The sequence below is a fragment of the Musca vetustissima genome, unplaced genomic scaffold (assembly GCF_032173495.1).
Source record: "Musca vetustissima isolate MV318-11 ecotype Yass unplaced genomic scaffold, APGP_CSIRO_Mvet_v1 utg30844, whole genome shotgun sequence".
Classification (NCBI taxonomy): Eukaryota; Metazoa; Arthropoda; class Insecta; order Diptera; family Muscidae; genus Musca; species Musca vetustissima.
The window spans coordinates 123417-140989 of NW_026874528.1; the positions used below are offsets into that span (position 1 = coordinate 123417).

Here is a 17573-nt window from a genome sequence, read left to right on the forward strand (position 1 = left end):
TTCCATTTAGCACGCATTATTTCCATAAGTACCTTCCTCAACCATCCAACAAAACTTCCTGCATACCCCAATCATACACCCCCACAATGATTGCAAATTCAAATTTCAGGATTTCAACTCTATTGGTTCACCCACAATTGAAATTGTACCAAATTTAGTACACAGTAGTACGAATTTCCAAAACTTCCTACTTAACCAAAATCAAACCCCCCCACAGTGATCCTTAATCTAAGTTTCAAGATTAAAACTATATCAGTTCACCCACAATTCACATTGTACCAAATTTAGTACACAGTAGTACCAATTCCCAAAACATTCTACATGTCCCAAATCCTATCCCCTCACACAGGTACTAAATTCAAGTTTTAGGATTCCAACCACAGTGATCCACAACTGAAATTGTACCAAATTTGGTACACATTAGTAAAAAATTCTAAAACATCCTACAGATCTCAATCTTACACCTCAACAATGATCCTGACTCCAAATTTCATGATTCTAGCTTTATTGGTTCTCCTAAAATTCAAATTGTACCAAATTTAGTACCATTTACCCATAAGTAATAATGTCTTTAACTGAGTCCTGACCCCAATCCTACACACCTACAGTGATCCTAACTCCAAACTTCATTGTTTCCTCTCTATCAGTTCATCCATACACAAATTGTACCAATTATAACACGATTTAGTTAAATCGTTAAATCAGTCAGTCAGTCAATCACTTTACGCTTTTATTAGTATAGATTAAATTTGTACCAAATATAGTACCATATAGTACTTTTCGTACACATGAGTAAGCGCATTCAAAACCATCTCTTTAAATGGACCCTACATCTCAACCTTAATTCACACTCCAAATTTCAAGTTTTTAACGCTATCCGTTCACATGCTACGAAGTTGTACCAAATTTAGTACATTTTCGTACTTTTCGGATAGTTATAGTAAGAATTTCCAAAAATCCTTTGGTGCATCTATCCAACACTCCAATCCAAATTTCAGAGTTCTAGCTTTTCCGTTTCGCCAAATACAAATGGTATCACATTTAGTACTTTTCGTACCGTTCTAGTACGAATTTCCAAAAACCCAGCCTTATCTGTCACCAAGAGTGACTCTCACCCAAAATTTCAAGATTCTAGCTTCAGCCGTTTCGTCTGGGCGTTGATGAACCGTTAAGTCAGTCAGTTCATTTTTTATAGGATTTTTTTATTTATTTATTTTAAAAATAATTTATTTATTATTTTGTATTTTATTATATATTATTTAGTAACATAATATAAAATATTTTTAAATTATTATTATTTTAAGTTTATTATTTAAAATATTTTTTTATTAATTTGTTTAAATTTAATTTTAAAAATTATTCTTAATTTATTTATTGAAATTATTTATAATTTATATATTAAATTATTTTCAATTTAGATATGTTTCATTTCATAATTTCTCTTGAATTATTTTAATATCGTTTCATTAATTATTTATTAACAAAATTTCTATTTTTTTAATTCTAACATTTTTTTACTTTTTATGATTATTATTTATCAATAAAAAATTATATTTTATTGATTATTTTTTTCCACAAAATATAATTTAAAAATAGATACAAAAAATAAATATTTATTTTGTTTGTTAATTTTAATAAAGAAGACAACCTTGTTCTTGTTCTTTTTTGTTTTTTTATATGCTATTGTTTTCTCATTAACATATTTTTTTAAATTATTTCTTTTCTTTGTATTACTTTTTTGTTTGACACTCTTTGTTTTGAACGCATTGGTGGGGACAAACACCTCAGCGGAAGAGGTGCTGCTGTTAACACCTCTGTGCGTTTTTTAATGACACAGCACTTGGAAAAACAATTCGTCATCATTGACAACAACTACAACAACAGCAATAATAATTTTCAACAATGAAATTTTCCACATTTTTTTCTTCATTCGCATGTAAATTGTTTTGGTATGGCCTTTGGAACATTGACATCACTTGTTTTTTGTTTTCAAAGAGAGAGCCTTGAGTGCTAGTTATTATTAGATTTTTAATACATGATCGATTTTGATTTTTGGCTTTGATTTTTTATTTGGATATCCCGAAATTCCGCAAAATTGTGAAATTTTATTATTAATCATATTCATTTGTTTTTGTTGTTGTTTTTTTAATACTTCACACAACACAATATCTAGTTTTGTTGTAGCGAGATATAGATAATGATGGCTGTGTGACTTCTGTCTGTACTATACAAACATGCACACCCACATAAATACATACATGAGTAACCAACCAGACGAAGTTTAGTTTGTATCTAAAAAAATTTCCAAAATGAAAATTTGTAATTGTTGTTTTGTTTTTGGTAGGAAAATGCCGCCGCAACACAATTTGTTTTGTTTGGTTATTTAATTTAATTTCTTTTGTATTTTTTTTGTCTTTCACAAGAACAATAAAATGTATTTACAATTAAACAACAACAATAAAAAAACGGAAACTAACAACAATAACAACTAAAGAGCGGAAAAATAAATTCGTTTCTTTTTAATGTTTTTGCTATTTTTGTGTGTTTTTTTCAGTTTGAATTGATCATGTATGGTCAACGTACGCCGCACAACTGATCGTGAGTGTTAAACAGACATGGGGGCAAACAAAAACAAAATAACAACAAACCCCACTACCCACAATCATAAGAGAGAGAGCTAGCAAGCTTCACAATGTCAACAATCCAGTGCAGGCATGCTCGGCCATAATAAAGGCTACAAACAAAGAGGGAGAGAGAGAAAAGAGTTTGAGTACGGTACTTAATATCGCAATTAAGCTCTGTTAGTAAAGTCTCTCTCACACTCTGTTAAAAACAAAACAATAGAAAGTGGGGTGTGGTGGGGTTTGGGTACCGTATTTGGTAGGATACATGTTTTTTGTTAGAGAGAGAGAGAGTGCTGTGAGATAACATTGCAGTACTTCTCTGATAAACACAGGCATTTGAGACGAACGTTTATAACGTGTGTTGTAGGTGTTGTAATGTGGCGTCGTCAATGCACTTACACTTCCCCCCCTTTGTGGTTTTGGGTGATTGTGTGTTAGTTATTTCAATTACATGACGTTGTACTTACAGAGGGAGTAGTCATTGCATGGAAATAAAGTCAACAGTGGCTCACAGTGTAAAACAGAGTGATGTGAACTAGGAAAGATATAAACGTCCATAACTTTTGAACCCGTGGAGATATTTCAATAATTCAAAAAGCATTTTTGTAGAGTAAAAAATTATCTTTTAAATGGAATAGATAATAAAGCATTTTGATATTTACGTAAACTATTCTGTTATTCAATAAAAAAATATTTTAAGAGTTTTGAAACATATTATATCTAATGTATATAAATAGGGGGTGGCGTAGAGGACGGGGTGGCGTAGGGGATGATCATAGGTGCCCATCAGTATACTTTAAAGTAGCTGCCTACTCACACGCATTGTTATGCTCTTTCAGTCAGTCGTTGTTTGACAGGCAACGAATGAACACATACTGGGGTGCGCGCACGACGTCGTGTCCGCAGAACTAGAAAATCAACGAAATAACACTTAGGGATAAAAGTGTTTCAGTATATTTGGATTTTTATTTTATTATTCAAAATGAGTTTTGTATGTTTAAAAAATTTTAGAAACAACAGAACAATTTCTGTTTTTTTTAAGAATTAAATATTTGATAATTATCGTAGTATTTAATATTATAATATGATTATTATCTCGGTATATGCTACTTTATAAACTTTATTATATTTTTATGACATATACACTTTGTAATTCATATAAAAACATTTTTAATAATGCTTTTATTTTATATAATAACAAAAATTGAATTCATCAATAATTTTTTCCGACCACAAAAATGTACACACAATTTTGTTCAGTACTGTTCTGTTTTCTCTCACACATACTAACGCATTTTAATTTTGGGCACCTATGGGGATGATAGATACCATACAACGGCTCTGAATGACTTTAACATGGCAAAGTCCAGGCTTATCTTGGTCCCTCTTTTATCTCAATAGTGGACACTGACCACCACGCGGTGTCACCTGTCACCTCACTATTTCAACACCCGGGGAAATAGTGAGCTAATATGTGCCGCGAGTTCACCCATAAGAACTATAAAAAAATGGGTTGAGACGTCCGGTTAGCTGCTCACTCTCGGAAAACCCCTCCTACTATGAAAAAGCAAAGAAAAAGAAAACCAAACCCCCCTAATGTTGACGACCACCTGCCTCCCTAATAAAGGACCACGATCTGCGAATCTGCACTTGGAATGTGCGCACGTTGTACAGAACAGGCGCAGTGTTCGCATTGGCGGATGTACTCAAGAAGTACAAAGCCGATTTTATGGCCTTACAGGAAATGCGATGGAAATGATGATTACGCACTGTATTACAGCTGCCATGAAACGAGACATGAATTTAGCTGCGGATTTATGGTTAACAGGAGAATAAAAGACCTCGTCTCCATATTCACTCCAGTAGATGAGCGAATTGCTATAATCCGTATAAAAGCGAAGTTCTTCTACATCAGTCGCATTTGCGCCGGAGATAAAGATGAACAGACCAAAGACATATTTTACGAGCGCCTAGAAACAGCATATGACCGTTGCCCTGGCCATGACATTAAAATTCTGCTAGGATATTTTAATGCAAAAATCGGAAGGGAAAATATTGTTGGTACCACCGTCGGAAAATTCAGCCTCCATGAAGAAACATCAGACAACGGCATGAGGTTGATTGACTTCGCGGCAGCAAAAACATGGTAGTTAGAAGCACCAGATTCAAGCATCTCGATATACACAAGGCCACTCGGATTTCTCCCGATCGAACAACGAGAAATCAAATCGATTGTGTTGTGATAGACGGAAGGCATTCATCCAGTGTTTTAGATGTCTGATCAATCCGAAGAGCGAATATCGATTCGGACCATTACCTTGAGGCAGCCAAGGTACGCACCCGTCTTAATATAGCAGCAAAGGTGCGATCTAAAACAACACGGAAACTCGACGTCGAAAAACTGCAAACACAACAGGTAGCAGAAGCCTACTCCGCTCAACTTACCCAATTGCTTGACGAAAGCACCCCTTGTCCCGATAATAATATAGAAGCACAGTGGCAGAGAATTGCCCACTTCCCTACAAACTGCACCAAAAGCAACATTTGGGTACCAAACACCACCACCAAGAAACGCATGGTACGATCAGGAGGTGTCGTAACGCTACTGATCTGAAAAACGCAGCGTATAGGGCAACCCTGCAGACAGTAGCAAGACGTAATGCAATGAAGAATTATCGAGAGAAAAGGAGAGAGGGGAAACGTATTTTCAGAAAAAAAAAGACATAAGAAGAAAAACGTGAGCGTGAGGAGTCAGAACGTGAGCGTGAGGAGTCAAAATGAAGTCCGGAAATTTTACCAACGAGCAAAACACCAAATCGAAGGCTTTGATGCAGGCACATCCTCCTGTAGAGATGAAGAAGGAAATCTGGTGACAGATACAGATGGCGTGTTGAGAATCTGGAAGGAGCACTTTTAAAAGATTCTGATATGAAATAGTGGCGGTGAAGAAGATACCCCAGAAACAGGGACGAAATGAATTTTTTTCACAGTAAATTTTTGTTTGCAACAGCTTTTTTTTTCATTTTCTACTACTTTTGTAGAATGAACCACGAGCTTTAAAATTTATACGCGGAAATCAACATAGTCAGTCGTATTGAGCTGCAGCAACTACGATGGCTAGGCCATGTTGTGCAAATGAATGAGAATGCCTCAGCTCAAAAGGCATATAAAAGCGAGTCTACTGATGGTTCCCGTAGAAGAGAAAGCCACGAATTCGATGGGAAGACCAAGTAGAAAACATCATCTTGGAACGTGGTCTTTCAAATTGGCGGAGATGCGCACAAGACCGAAGCGCTTGGAAATCTTTTTTTAAGCTCGGCTTATGGAACAACTAAGTAAGTACATGGAAAGCTAAGTATGTACATGCGTATTCTAAAAAAACAACCAATATTTTCATATGATAATGAATATTTATGTAATCGATATGTTTCTACATTTCGAACCTACATACGTAGATTTTCCTTATCATAGCTTAGGAAATAAACTCTATAAAACAAAATAAAAAAATACAAAAAATATTTTACAATAATACCTGTTGCTATCTGCTGCTTGCAAGATTGTATCACAAATAGCGTTCAACTAGTTTTTAACCCAAGCAAACAAAAAAATAAAATAACCAGACGATTGGGTGGCTATTTTTGTAGCCAGCTCTCAGCTTATCAGTAAAAACAGAAAACAAATATTAAAAATAGTGGAAACGTGTACTTGCCTGCTATCAAATGGCAAGCATGAAATAAACCAAAATAAAAAATAAACAGATTTTTCATAATTAATAAATTATTAAAATGTCAAATTTTCAAAAGTGACCGCTGGTAGGTTTTTTGGAGTTCTTATGGACTCTTGAGAAATTTTAAGTAAATATAAGTACAGGGTTGCCCATATTAGACGGACCCATGTGTTTTTTTTTTTTTAAAAATAATCAAAGAAAAAAATAAAAATTTGCCGATTGGCAATGCTAATCATATAATTTGTTCCAAGTAGATTTGTTTACATCAATTTTTGAATATGATATCTCTCAAATGGCCGCCTCTGGCGTTGATGACGTATTGTGCCCTTTTTGCTGCATTTTCCATCGTTTTTGCCAACATTTCGGCCGGAATAGCGGTTATTTCTTCACGAATGTTGCCCTTGAGCTCTTCTACGGTCCTTGACTTGTTAACTTAAACCTTTGACTTCAAATATCCCCACAAGAAGAAGTCAGGCGGCGTCAAATCGGGCGAACGCGGTGGTCAGTCCAAATCACCACTTTTCGACATCAAACGGCCCGGAAAAAAAATTCTTCAGAAAATCGATTGTTATGCGACTTGTGTGCGGTGGAGCGCCGTCTTGTTGAAACCAGAACTGCCTCATACGCTTTCGACGAATAATTGGCATCACAAAATTGGTCATCATGTCGCGATAACGCTTCTGATTGATGGTAACAGCATGGCCATTTTCATTTTGGAAGAAAAACGGCCCATTGACCGTTTTCGCACTAACGCCGCACCAAACTGTGACTTTTTCGTCATGAAGAGGTACTTCTTGAATCTGCTGAGGATTTTCAGTGGCGTAAAAACGGCAATTTTGCTTATTTACGGTCCCATTCAATGTGAAAATGGGCTTCATCGGTCATGATAATTTTGTTCCAAAATTGCTCGTCATCTTCGGCCATTTCGATGACTCTTTGGGCCCATTCCAATCGGCGAGGCTTGTCCGCAGCAACATTCTTTGCGTCAATTGAATTTTGTACGGGAACAAATGCAAATCAATGCGAATAATCCGTTGTAAAGTGGACCGACCCATGCCCAACTGCTGAGAACGGCGTTTTTGGGATGTTCTTGGGGACCTCTCAACACTGGCTCGTACGGCAGCGATATTCTCGGCCGATCGCCTTGGTCGACTTTTATATGGCCTTTTCGGATTAGAAAGAGCCTTACCAGTCGAAAATTTTTCGTATAAACGCTTAATGGCGTTCTTAGAAGGCGCACTTCTCACTTTTTTTAATTTTTTTTTTATAAAAGCAGGTTGGGTTTTCACAATTGACTTCTTCTGTTGAATGTAAATTTCAACTATTTCAGGTTCATGGTAAAAATCTGCTTGGACTGACGCTTCAAACGCGGTATGTCATTAAGCGATGAGACATCTCTGTCAAAAGTTATGGCGTTGCCAGATGGGTCCGTCGAATATGGGCAACCCTGTACCTCAGCGGAAGAATGAAACAAAAATTAAGCACCAATAATATATCGAGTTTGTTCGAAAATTTTAAATACAAGCAGCGAGCAAAATGGAAAAATCTAGTTTTGTTTTCCCGCAAGCTCAGACGTTCGACACAGATTTTTTGAGTCAAATTTTCGAAAGCAATATTTAACAAAATAGGTGTGTCCCAATAAATACCCCGCCTGTTTTTACGCCACTAACGTCATAAATTATTTAAATTAAAGCCACCTTGTTGCCAATTAGCATCCGGTTTATATTTTTGACAAATTGCCGTTAGATACAATTTGAAAATATGGTACTGAGTTTGAATATCTCCATTTTCAATATTGTTTACGCACAATCAGCAACGCATTTTCAATGTGAATGTCCACGTAATTGGCATCTAAGTGTTAATTAATTTGAGATTAAATCGAGATTAGTTGTTAAGTAGAGAAGGGTGACCAACCAGCCAGACAGCCAAAGAGTCAATCAACCATTCCAGTAACAAAGCCTCCAGACAAATCTATTTAAATAAACTCCTCAAGCAGGGCACATACTTTCCAGGTTCATTGTCTGCACCTAGATATTGTGATGTGTTTATTTGAATTTGTTTATTAAATTAAAATATATCAAATAATAAATATAAATAAATATATCTCTTAATAATCGATTTGGACATGATGGCGTGTGTTTGAAATTTGTATTTGGACATTCATTTGTGATGGCGATTGTGGAGTGACAATAGATCTAATAGCTGCAGGCAAAAATTGGAATTTTTTAGATCTCAGAAAAAATAAAAAAATTAAAAGTTAAAAAGGCGACTTTTCGATTTTCATCAGACATTTCGGATAAAATTCGAACTATTTTTTTATATTTCCAACCATGTTTATTTCACACCTTTTTTTTTTATTAAAAACTCTAAATAAAAATTGATGTATTATTTATTCCAAAAAAATACTTTTTTGAAGTACCTAAGCAAGGCATAGATTTTTAAAAACTATTTTTTCAAGTAGCCATACACGACTTCAATTTTTTTTGTTTTTTTTTTTTTTTGAGTATGAGTAAGTCCAAATAAAAGGCGTGGATGAAAAAAAAAAATTTTGAGTATTCATGCAAAGCGTGGATTAAAAAAAATACTTTTTTTGTCGTGGTGGCGACAGTTTGAAATTTTCATTCATATATCCGTATACAGATCTAATAGCTGCAGCCATAATTTGTAATATTTAGATCCCAGAAAAATACAACACAGAAATAAAGAGTTATAATGGTGACTTTTCGATTCTCATCAGACATGTTGGATAAAATTCGAAACTATTTTTTCCGATATTTCCAGCCACGTTTATTTCACAACTATTTTTAGGAAAGCCATTAAATGAAAACTGATATAATATCGATTTAAAAAAAATATTTTTTTGAAATATCAATACAAGGCGTGGATTTTTAAAAAATTATTTTTTTCAAATAAGCACTCCTAATAACATAGAAGCACAATGGCAAAGAATTGTCCACTCCCTACAAACTGCAGCAAAAGCAACACTTGGGTACCAAAGACCACCATCAAGAAACCCATGGTACGATCAGGAGTGTCGTAATGCTACTGATGTGAAAAAACGCAGCGTATAGGGCAAAACCCGGCAGACAGTAGCAACACGTAATGCAATGGAAAATTATCGGAAGAAAAGGAGAGAGGAGAAACGTATTTTCAGAAAAAAGAAAGAACAAGAAAAACTTGACCGCGAGCAAATCGAGATGTACAGGAATCAGAATGAAGTCCGGAAATTTTACCAACGAGTAAAACACCAAACCGAAGACTTTGGTGCATGCACATCCTCCTGTAGAGATGAAGAAGGAAACCTGGTGACAGATACAGACAGTGTGCTGAGGATCTGGAAGGAACATTTTTAAAAACTTCTGGTATCAAATAGTAGCGGTGAAGAGGATACCTCAGAACCAATAACAGATGACGGTATAGAGTGTATACCACAAACCCAAGATGAGGTCAAAATAGCAATCAATCGGATGAAGAATAATAAAGCAGCAGGTGCCAATGAGTTACAAGCCGAACTATTCAAGACTGACGGTCAGATGCTGGTAAGGAGCATGCACCAGCTTATTAGTACAATTTGGCTAGAGGAATGCATACCCAATGATTGTAACCTCAGCATCCTGTATCCCGTGCACAAAAAAGGAGACAAGAAGATATGTGCCAACAATGGAGGAACTAGCATTATTCCCATCACATATAACGTGCTATGCAGTGTGCTGTGTGAACGACTGAAGCCAATGGTAAATGAAATGATTGGACCATAACAATGCGGCTTCAGACCTGACAAGTCCACCATTGACCAGCTTTTCACTCTGCGCCAAATCCTGGAAAAGACCCACGAAAAACACATCGACTCCTTCCACCTATTTGTCGACTATATAGCCGCATTCGGCAGCCCTATCCATTCAGAGGTGTATAAAGCCATGTCTGCGTTTGGCATTCCTGCAAAATTAATTCGGCTATGCAGGATAACTTTGAGTGGCACATGATCAGCAGTAAAAGTCGGAAAGGATCTCTCGGAGCACTTTAATGCCGAACGAGGATTCAGACAAGGTGATAGTTTGTCGTGTGGCCTTTTTAACATTCTGCTGAAAAAGGTCATACTTGACGCAAAGGTGAACAGAAAAGGCACTCTGTACACCAAACATCATTTGTTACTCGCCTACGCCGATGACATCGACATAATGGGTCGAATATTGAGTGCGGTAACAGCCACCTTTGAACAAATTGAGAAGGAGTCTGCCAACGTGGGTCTGGCAGCAGACCAAGCTGATGGTATCAATCGGCGAGAAGACCAAGCTGATGGTATCAATGCGCAAGACGTCCAGTAGACTCCGACCAACTGTGGAACTTGAGAACAACAGCTACGATGTAGTTAAAAATTTTATATACCTTGGTACCGCCTTACATAAAACGAATGTCATCAGTTTTGAAATTCGGAGAAAGATAGTGATGGCCAACCGATGCTACTGTAGTCTGAGCAAGCAACTCAAAAGCAAAGCCACCTACGCCGGACCAAATTCACACTCTACAAGACGCTGATACTACCCGTGCTGTTATATGGATCTGAATCATGGGTACTCGCGCAAGCTGATGAGGCAGCTCTTGGGGTGCTTGAGAGAAAAATTCTCCGTAAGATCTATGGGCCGATCTGTGTTGACGGTGAATATCGCCGTCGAATGAACCATGAGTTGTACCAGCTCTTCTCGGACATCGACATTGTTAGATGTAATGAGCTGCAGCGACTACGTTGGCTAGGTCATGTTGTGAGAATGGATGAAAATGCCCCAGCCCAAAAGGCATATTAAAGCGAACCAGCTGATGGTTCACGCAGAAGGAGAAGGCCACGAATAAGATGGAAAGATCAAGTGGAAGACAACATTGCCGAATATGGTCTTTCAAATTGGAAAAACTGCGCAAAAGACCGACGCGCCTAGAAATCTTTTCGAAACTTTTTTATTCGATATGTTCAACCTTATTTCACACCTATGTTGAGGAAAACCTCTAAATTTAATTTTTATTAAAGGAAATTCTTATTCAATGCTTCATATTAAATTTACATGTGTATTTGACCCTTTGTGGGGGGTGCCAGAAGAAGTGGACCAATGGGACCCATCTTCGGACTTGATCAATGTTTGGTAAAAATAATAGGTTGTGCAAAGTTTTGTTCAAATCGGACATTCCATTTACCTCATATTGGATTTGTAAATATTACAAATTTTGACCCAATGGGTCCCATCTTCGAATTTGATTCGAAGTTGAAATTGGATATTCCGTTCGCTTTATATAAGACACATTTTTGACCCTTTGTGCGGGAGGTACTAGAAGGAGTGGACCGATAAGTCCCATCTTCCAGCATTTTACAGTCATGGTTATAAAATTAAGTTATGCTAAGTTAAGTCCTAATCGGATAGTCCGTTCACGCGTGGATTTTTTAAAGATTAATTTTTTAAGCGCCAATTAAGGCGATTCATTTTTAGAGATTCATTTTTCATGGGCCTACTAAGGCGTGGATTTTTATACCCTTCACCACACTGTGGTACAGGGTATTATGTCTTTGTGCATATGTTTGTAACAGGCAAAAATAATCGAGATAGACCCATGGTTCCTTTTGAGAATATGCATAGAATCACTTTCTGAATCGATTTATGCATGTCCGTCCGTCCATCTGTCCGTCTGTCCATGTTAAATTGTAAACAAAGTACAGGTCGCATTTATGATCCGATTTGGATGAAATTTGGCACAGCTCATTTGTTTGGCCCAAGGACGAACCCTATTGAATTTGGGAAAAATCGGTTCAGATTTAGATATAGCTCCCATATATATTTTTGCCCGATTTACGGACTTTAGACCCTGAAAATCTTTCGATTTGCACGAAATTTGGCATAGCGTACTGAATTGAGCCACGAAAGATGTGTGCCAAGTTTCGTGAAAATCGGTTCAGATTTATATATAGCTCCCATATATAGTTTCGCCCGATTTAAGGACTTTAGACCCTGAAAATCTTTCGATTTGCACGAAATTTGGCATAGCGTACTAAATTGAGCCACGAAAGATGTGTGCCAAGTTTCGTGAAAATCGGTTCAGATTTAGATATAGCTCCCATATATAGTTTCGGCCGATTTTTGGTAAATGGCGTACCAAAGTCCCTATATATCTTTCGATTTGCACGAAATTTGGCATAGCGTACTGAATTAAGTCTAGAATGATGTGTGCAAAGTTTCGTGAAAATCGGTTCAGATTTAGATATAGCTCCCGTATATATCTTCCTCCGATTTAAGGTAAATGGTGTACCAAAGTCCTTATATATCTTTCGATTTGCATGAAATTTGGCATAACGTACTGAATTGAGGCTAGAATGATGTCTGCCCAGTTTCGCGAAAATCGGTCCAGATTTAGATATAGCTCCCATATATAGTTTCGTCCGATTTCATGTTAATGGTGCCCCAAAGTCCCTATATATCTTTCGATTTGCAGGAATTGAGCCTAGAATGATGTCTGCCTTCAAGGGCCAACTTAGGCGTGGATTTATTAAAGAATATTTTTCAAGGGCCAACTTAGGCGTGGATTTATTAAAGAATATTTTTCAAGGGCCAACTTAGGCGTGGAAAAATTTCTTAATGATGACAATGACCGCGACAGCCAACCAGCAGTTGGTGTCGAATAGATCAATGAACCAGATATGATGCTGCGGCTGATGAACAATTATTTTCAAAACAACAGCATTTTTGTTTTTCTATATGTGAAATTTTGTTGCAGTTCTAAATGGTCATTATAGAATTAGGCATATTCAGATGAGGGTAGTATATATTATTGAGTTTAATCGATATATGGGAAAGATGATGAAATCTAAAATATGTATTGACAAAAATATTGAGTTCTTTCTTTACGTAGTTCATCCATAATGGTTAATTACTCAATCTTCATTAATCGTTTATAACTAATTCATACCTACTCGAAGTTTTAAGAAGGAGATTATTTTTTAACCATATTACCCTTTGACTGGAACTCATTAATACTAATATTCGATCGAACTCGATTCATTGCAGCAACTATATAAGTTGTAATTTTTTTATTATTCTGGATCTGACTCTTCTGTTTCAAGGTTCGAGAAGGTTGCAATGTGGATCTGCTGCGCCTAAAGTGATTCCGATGACAAATGAGTGGGTTTAGCAGGGCAGTCGTGAGGTTCAAGTCTACACACATGGCATGTCTTTGGGTCAATTCGGACCCAATACGAATTGAGGCGGCAGCACCATTCTTAATTACGCTAAAACCACTTTCGCTTGTCTAGGTGGTGGACTCCAAGAACTACATTCGGGCAATGGTATTGGTCCATTGCGTGGGTCACTACTTCCGTGTGAATTTCTGCTCGATAAGTCTGTTTATCTAGGGGATCTTTCTTATGCCGTTGACCTCTCTCTCTTTAGATCATGAAGGTCTCTCCTTACATGCCTGGATGGGGGAATTGTATCTATATGGTGATGGCATGAATGATTTCACCGATAACACCCATACAAGTACTGCATCGACAAGATCCTGATTATGAAGACGAATGGGTAAGACATTGCCTCCACGTGTGAACAGCATGGCGTGATTGACAGTATCGAAGGCTTTCCGCCACTAAAACGGTTTTATCGCATATCGTGTTCTGGTTAAGTCCTCTGCTTACATGTGTACTTACGGTGTGTAATGTTGTAATTGTGCTGTGCATATTCCGGAATCCATGTTGATGTTGAGGAACTGGAAACCTACTTCTCATCAGAGGGAGGAGTTGTAACTCAAGCGTCTTTGCTACTGGAAACAGAGGGGAAATATGCCTGTATGATTAACCGCATCCTTCAGTAGCGGGACCACCCTGTCAGGCTTCAGGAACAATGTGGATGGCTAACGACAGGTTGAACACAACAGATTCATCCAATTGCTTTTGACATTGAGATTTCTTCCGCACTCAACACTTTGGATAATTTAAAATTGTGGTGGTACCTCCTCGTCTCGGAGAGTTCTTATGCGACGTAGCACACTCTCTTTCGCCCAGTCACTTTTGGGAAACTCAATGAACTTCCGGTTAAATTAACACGTGCATCTCTTCGCGTCTGTCGAAGTTACGTTGTTAGGAAGGACCAATCATCCTTCCTTCCAGAATTTGAAAGTGAATTAACCCTGTTGACTACAATTTACTATTTCTGGTGACAATGTTGCATTGATTAAGGTGGTCTAGCAACCATTCTCCTTTTATTCTCGCGTACTAGCCTGTTGGATTCAAGGATAAGTTCTCCCATCTTCGGGCATTCAGGAGTCGTATGACGAAGGTTAGTATCTTCATTGGCCTTCACCGTCGTGATCTGCTGAAAAGTTCGGTCCGACTTCGGGTATTCGACTAGCAGATATGAAGCGAGCGGCAGCAATAGTAATGATTCTACAGAAATTCCTCTCAGCTACTCGAGGATCTGAGAGAATTAGCAGCTCTCTGAAGCGGTGATTTGTAAACTCTCTGAAACCAGGCCAATCCGCTTTCCCATGGTTCTGCGGCAGCAGTAGTTATTCTTAGATACCCGACCGAATGCCGCAACTAATGGTGGGCATCGAAATCCCCTAGTACCAGGCGGATTTTACCTTCTAAAAGCGGACTGATCGCAGGTGAACTGCAGTTCGATCTTACTTTGGGTATTCAAACAGCAGGTATGAAGCTAGCGGCAGCAGTATTAATGATTCTGAGGAAATATATATATATATATCTGTTGACGGAGACGATGATAGGAAGGTGGTCTGAACCGATTGAAATGACTGGTCGCCAGGTTAGGTCATTTATGTGAACCCAGTGTCACCATGCACAATTTTGAACTATCAATTTGCTCGAATGCTAACAACTAATGGTGGGTATTGAAGTTTCCCTAATACTGATAAAAAGCGATGACAGAAGGTCTTCATATAGAAAGTTTCCGTATAAAAGATCAGGAGGACTTCATACAGAAGGTCTTCATATAAACGACCAGGAAACCTTTATATAAATTCCCAGTAGGTGTTCATATAGAAGATCTTCAAATAGAAGACTAGAATTTTTTCATATAAGTTAAGTAAGTAAGAAGTTGTGCATATAGAAGACAAAAAATGTTTTCTACTAGAAGATTTTCTCCCAGAAGTGCAGACGATTTATTCCTACAGACTAGAAGATCTGCCTTCAAAAGAAGTTCTTCGCCCAGTAGATCAGAAGATTTTTTGGTAGAATATTAGAAAACCTTCTCCTAGAAGACCAAAAGATCTACTCATAGAAGACGAGGAGGTCTTCTGATGGTGTACTGGACAGAATGGTGTAACAAGAATGCAAGTTCCCCACCTCCGTATCTGGTACGATTCTTCCGCACAACCTTGTTAGCATCGCAATGCTGTAAGCTACAGTTCTCGGTTGGCTTTTAGTTTTTGGATCGCAATGACCATAATTCTTCTACTCATAAACTCCACTATTTCACTGATCGGGACGTGAAACAACAAGATATGGTGTTAGGTGCTCACCGAGATCAATCTATGGTGGATGCGGTTCTCACAAACACTGCAGAACAAAAGTACAGGTTTTATTTCTATCCCAGCACGGACTAGAAGGGTTCGGAGCAGGTACATGCAGATCACATTTGAAACACCATTGAACGTTTTGAAAAACCTTGGCATGATCGAATGTATTAAATAATTATGATAAATCAGGCGCCAACATAAGAGCCACAACCGATTGTTGTTGAGAATAAATGCTGTCCTCGGAGCTCACCCCCATCCATAGCAGCTGAAGAACGTCAGCTGTCCAGGCAGACCAGAGTAGTTTTGGTCCAATTACGTCCAGGATGGTGCAGTCGTCTCAATTCAATCATAAATATCGCCAATAAATGAAATTGCGTTTCACAATTTTTAAAAAAGGATCTGAAGAATTCCCAGATCCGCCCATAAGTAAATAATTGCTTTAGTTCTATTTAGGAATATGGATCCGTGGTATGGCACCTTAACTATATGATATATCTCATGCAAAAACAAATTCTGCTTTTCGCAATAGTTTTTTTGTATTGGAATTCAAAATCCTTCCCCTATTATACTAAAGTTAATTAGGACTTCGAGTTATTATAAGATACAAATGTTACTAAAAATAACATAAATTAATAAAAGAAAAACATAACTCACCTGTGAGCTGCCTTGCGATAATATTTCTTTACCGGAACATCACAAATACCCGACCCATTGGGTGAGGTGGGTGTGACACATTCAAACGATGGTTCCTGCATTGAGTAGTTGAACTAGAAAAATTAAAAAATAAAAGTCAAATTAATATAAATCAAATAAAAGAAAGAGAGTTTTACAATAACAAAAAACACAACAACAAACAAAACTATTTTTACAGTCTCTCCTCTCATCCCAGACCCCAAATCTATAAAACAAAAATAAAATGAAAAACCACAAAACATAGCTTCGAAATACTTACAATATTTCCATCATGAAAGAAACGTTTTTGATGTGACATGACTTTTAGAGTGGCACAGTGGTCAGTAGTACTAGTTGTTGTTGTTGGTATTGTTTTTATAATGGATTTTGTGTCGATTGTGTTCTGGCTGTTGTTTTTGTTCTTGTAATTGATGACGATAGCGGTGCAGTAATTATTATCTTGAGGTGTTACAGTAGTAGTAGTAGCAGTAGTGGTGGTGCAGGCTTTATTCTGGATTTGTTTACTTCTGGGGAAAAGCTTACGTTTTAGTACATTACAAGAAGAGCAAGAAGCTTCATAAAATGGATGACATAACGAATTTAGCTTCACGTTAGACAGCAGATAAGGATGTGTGTAGGATAGTTGTTTGTGTATCGGGATAATGTTGGAGTATTTACAAAACAGGCCAAACATTTTGACGAATTTTGATAATTTTTTAAATATTTATTTTTTATATATTGCCGTATAGCGTGTCGGTTGTAATGGACGAATGTTGTTGAATGTTGCATGCCAATGGATTGTTGGGTTTGATGGATGGATGTTAGGAAATAGAAATGGAAAAGAACTAAAAATATTTAGATTATGTGATACAAAACAAAAGAAGGTAGGTGAATGACACAACGTTTAGAAATACAATATTTAAAATAAAAACAAAAATATAGTACATACATAGAGAAGGGGGAACAAGAGGGTGGTTGTTATTTAATAAAAAACAAATCAATAAATGGATTTTGACAAATTTGTTCCAGACTATAGCACTCATTTC

At 37.1% G+C, this 17573-nt stretch overlaps 1 protein-coding gene across 1 annotated transcript in view; it reads right to left on the reverse strand.

Annotated features, from left to right (window-relative positions):
• The window catches only part of LOC133334261 (cytosolic purine 5'-nucleotidase-like), a 114342-nt gene extending 97496 nt beyond the window's left edge, over nucleotides 1-16846 (reverse strand). The window contains exons 1-2 of the mRNA XM_061542554.1: nucleotides 16808-16846; nucleotides 16510-16622 (exon numbers count right to left, since the gene is read on the reverse strand). Coding sequence (XP_061398538.1) covers nucleotides 16510-16622; nucleotides 16808-16846 — 152 coding nt within the window. The remainder of the gene's footprint in view (nucleotides 1-16509; nucleotides 16623-16807) is intronic.
• Nucleotides 16847-17573: the final 727 nt, after the last annotated feature.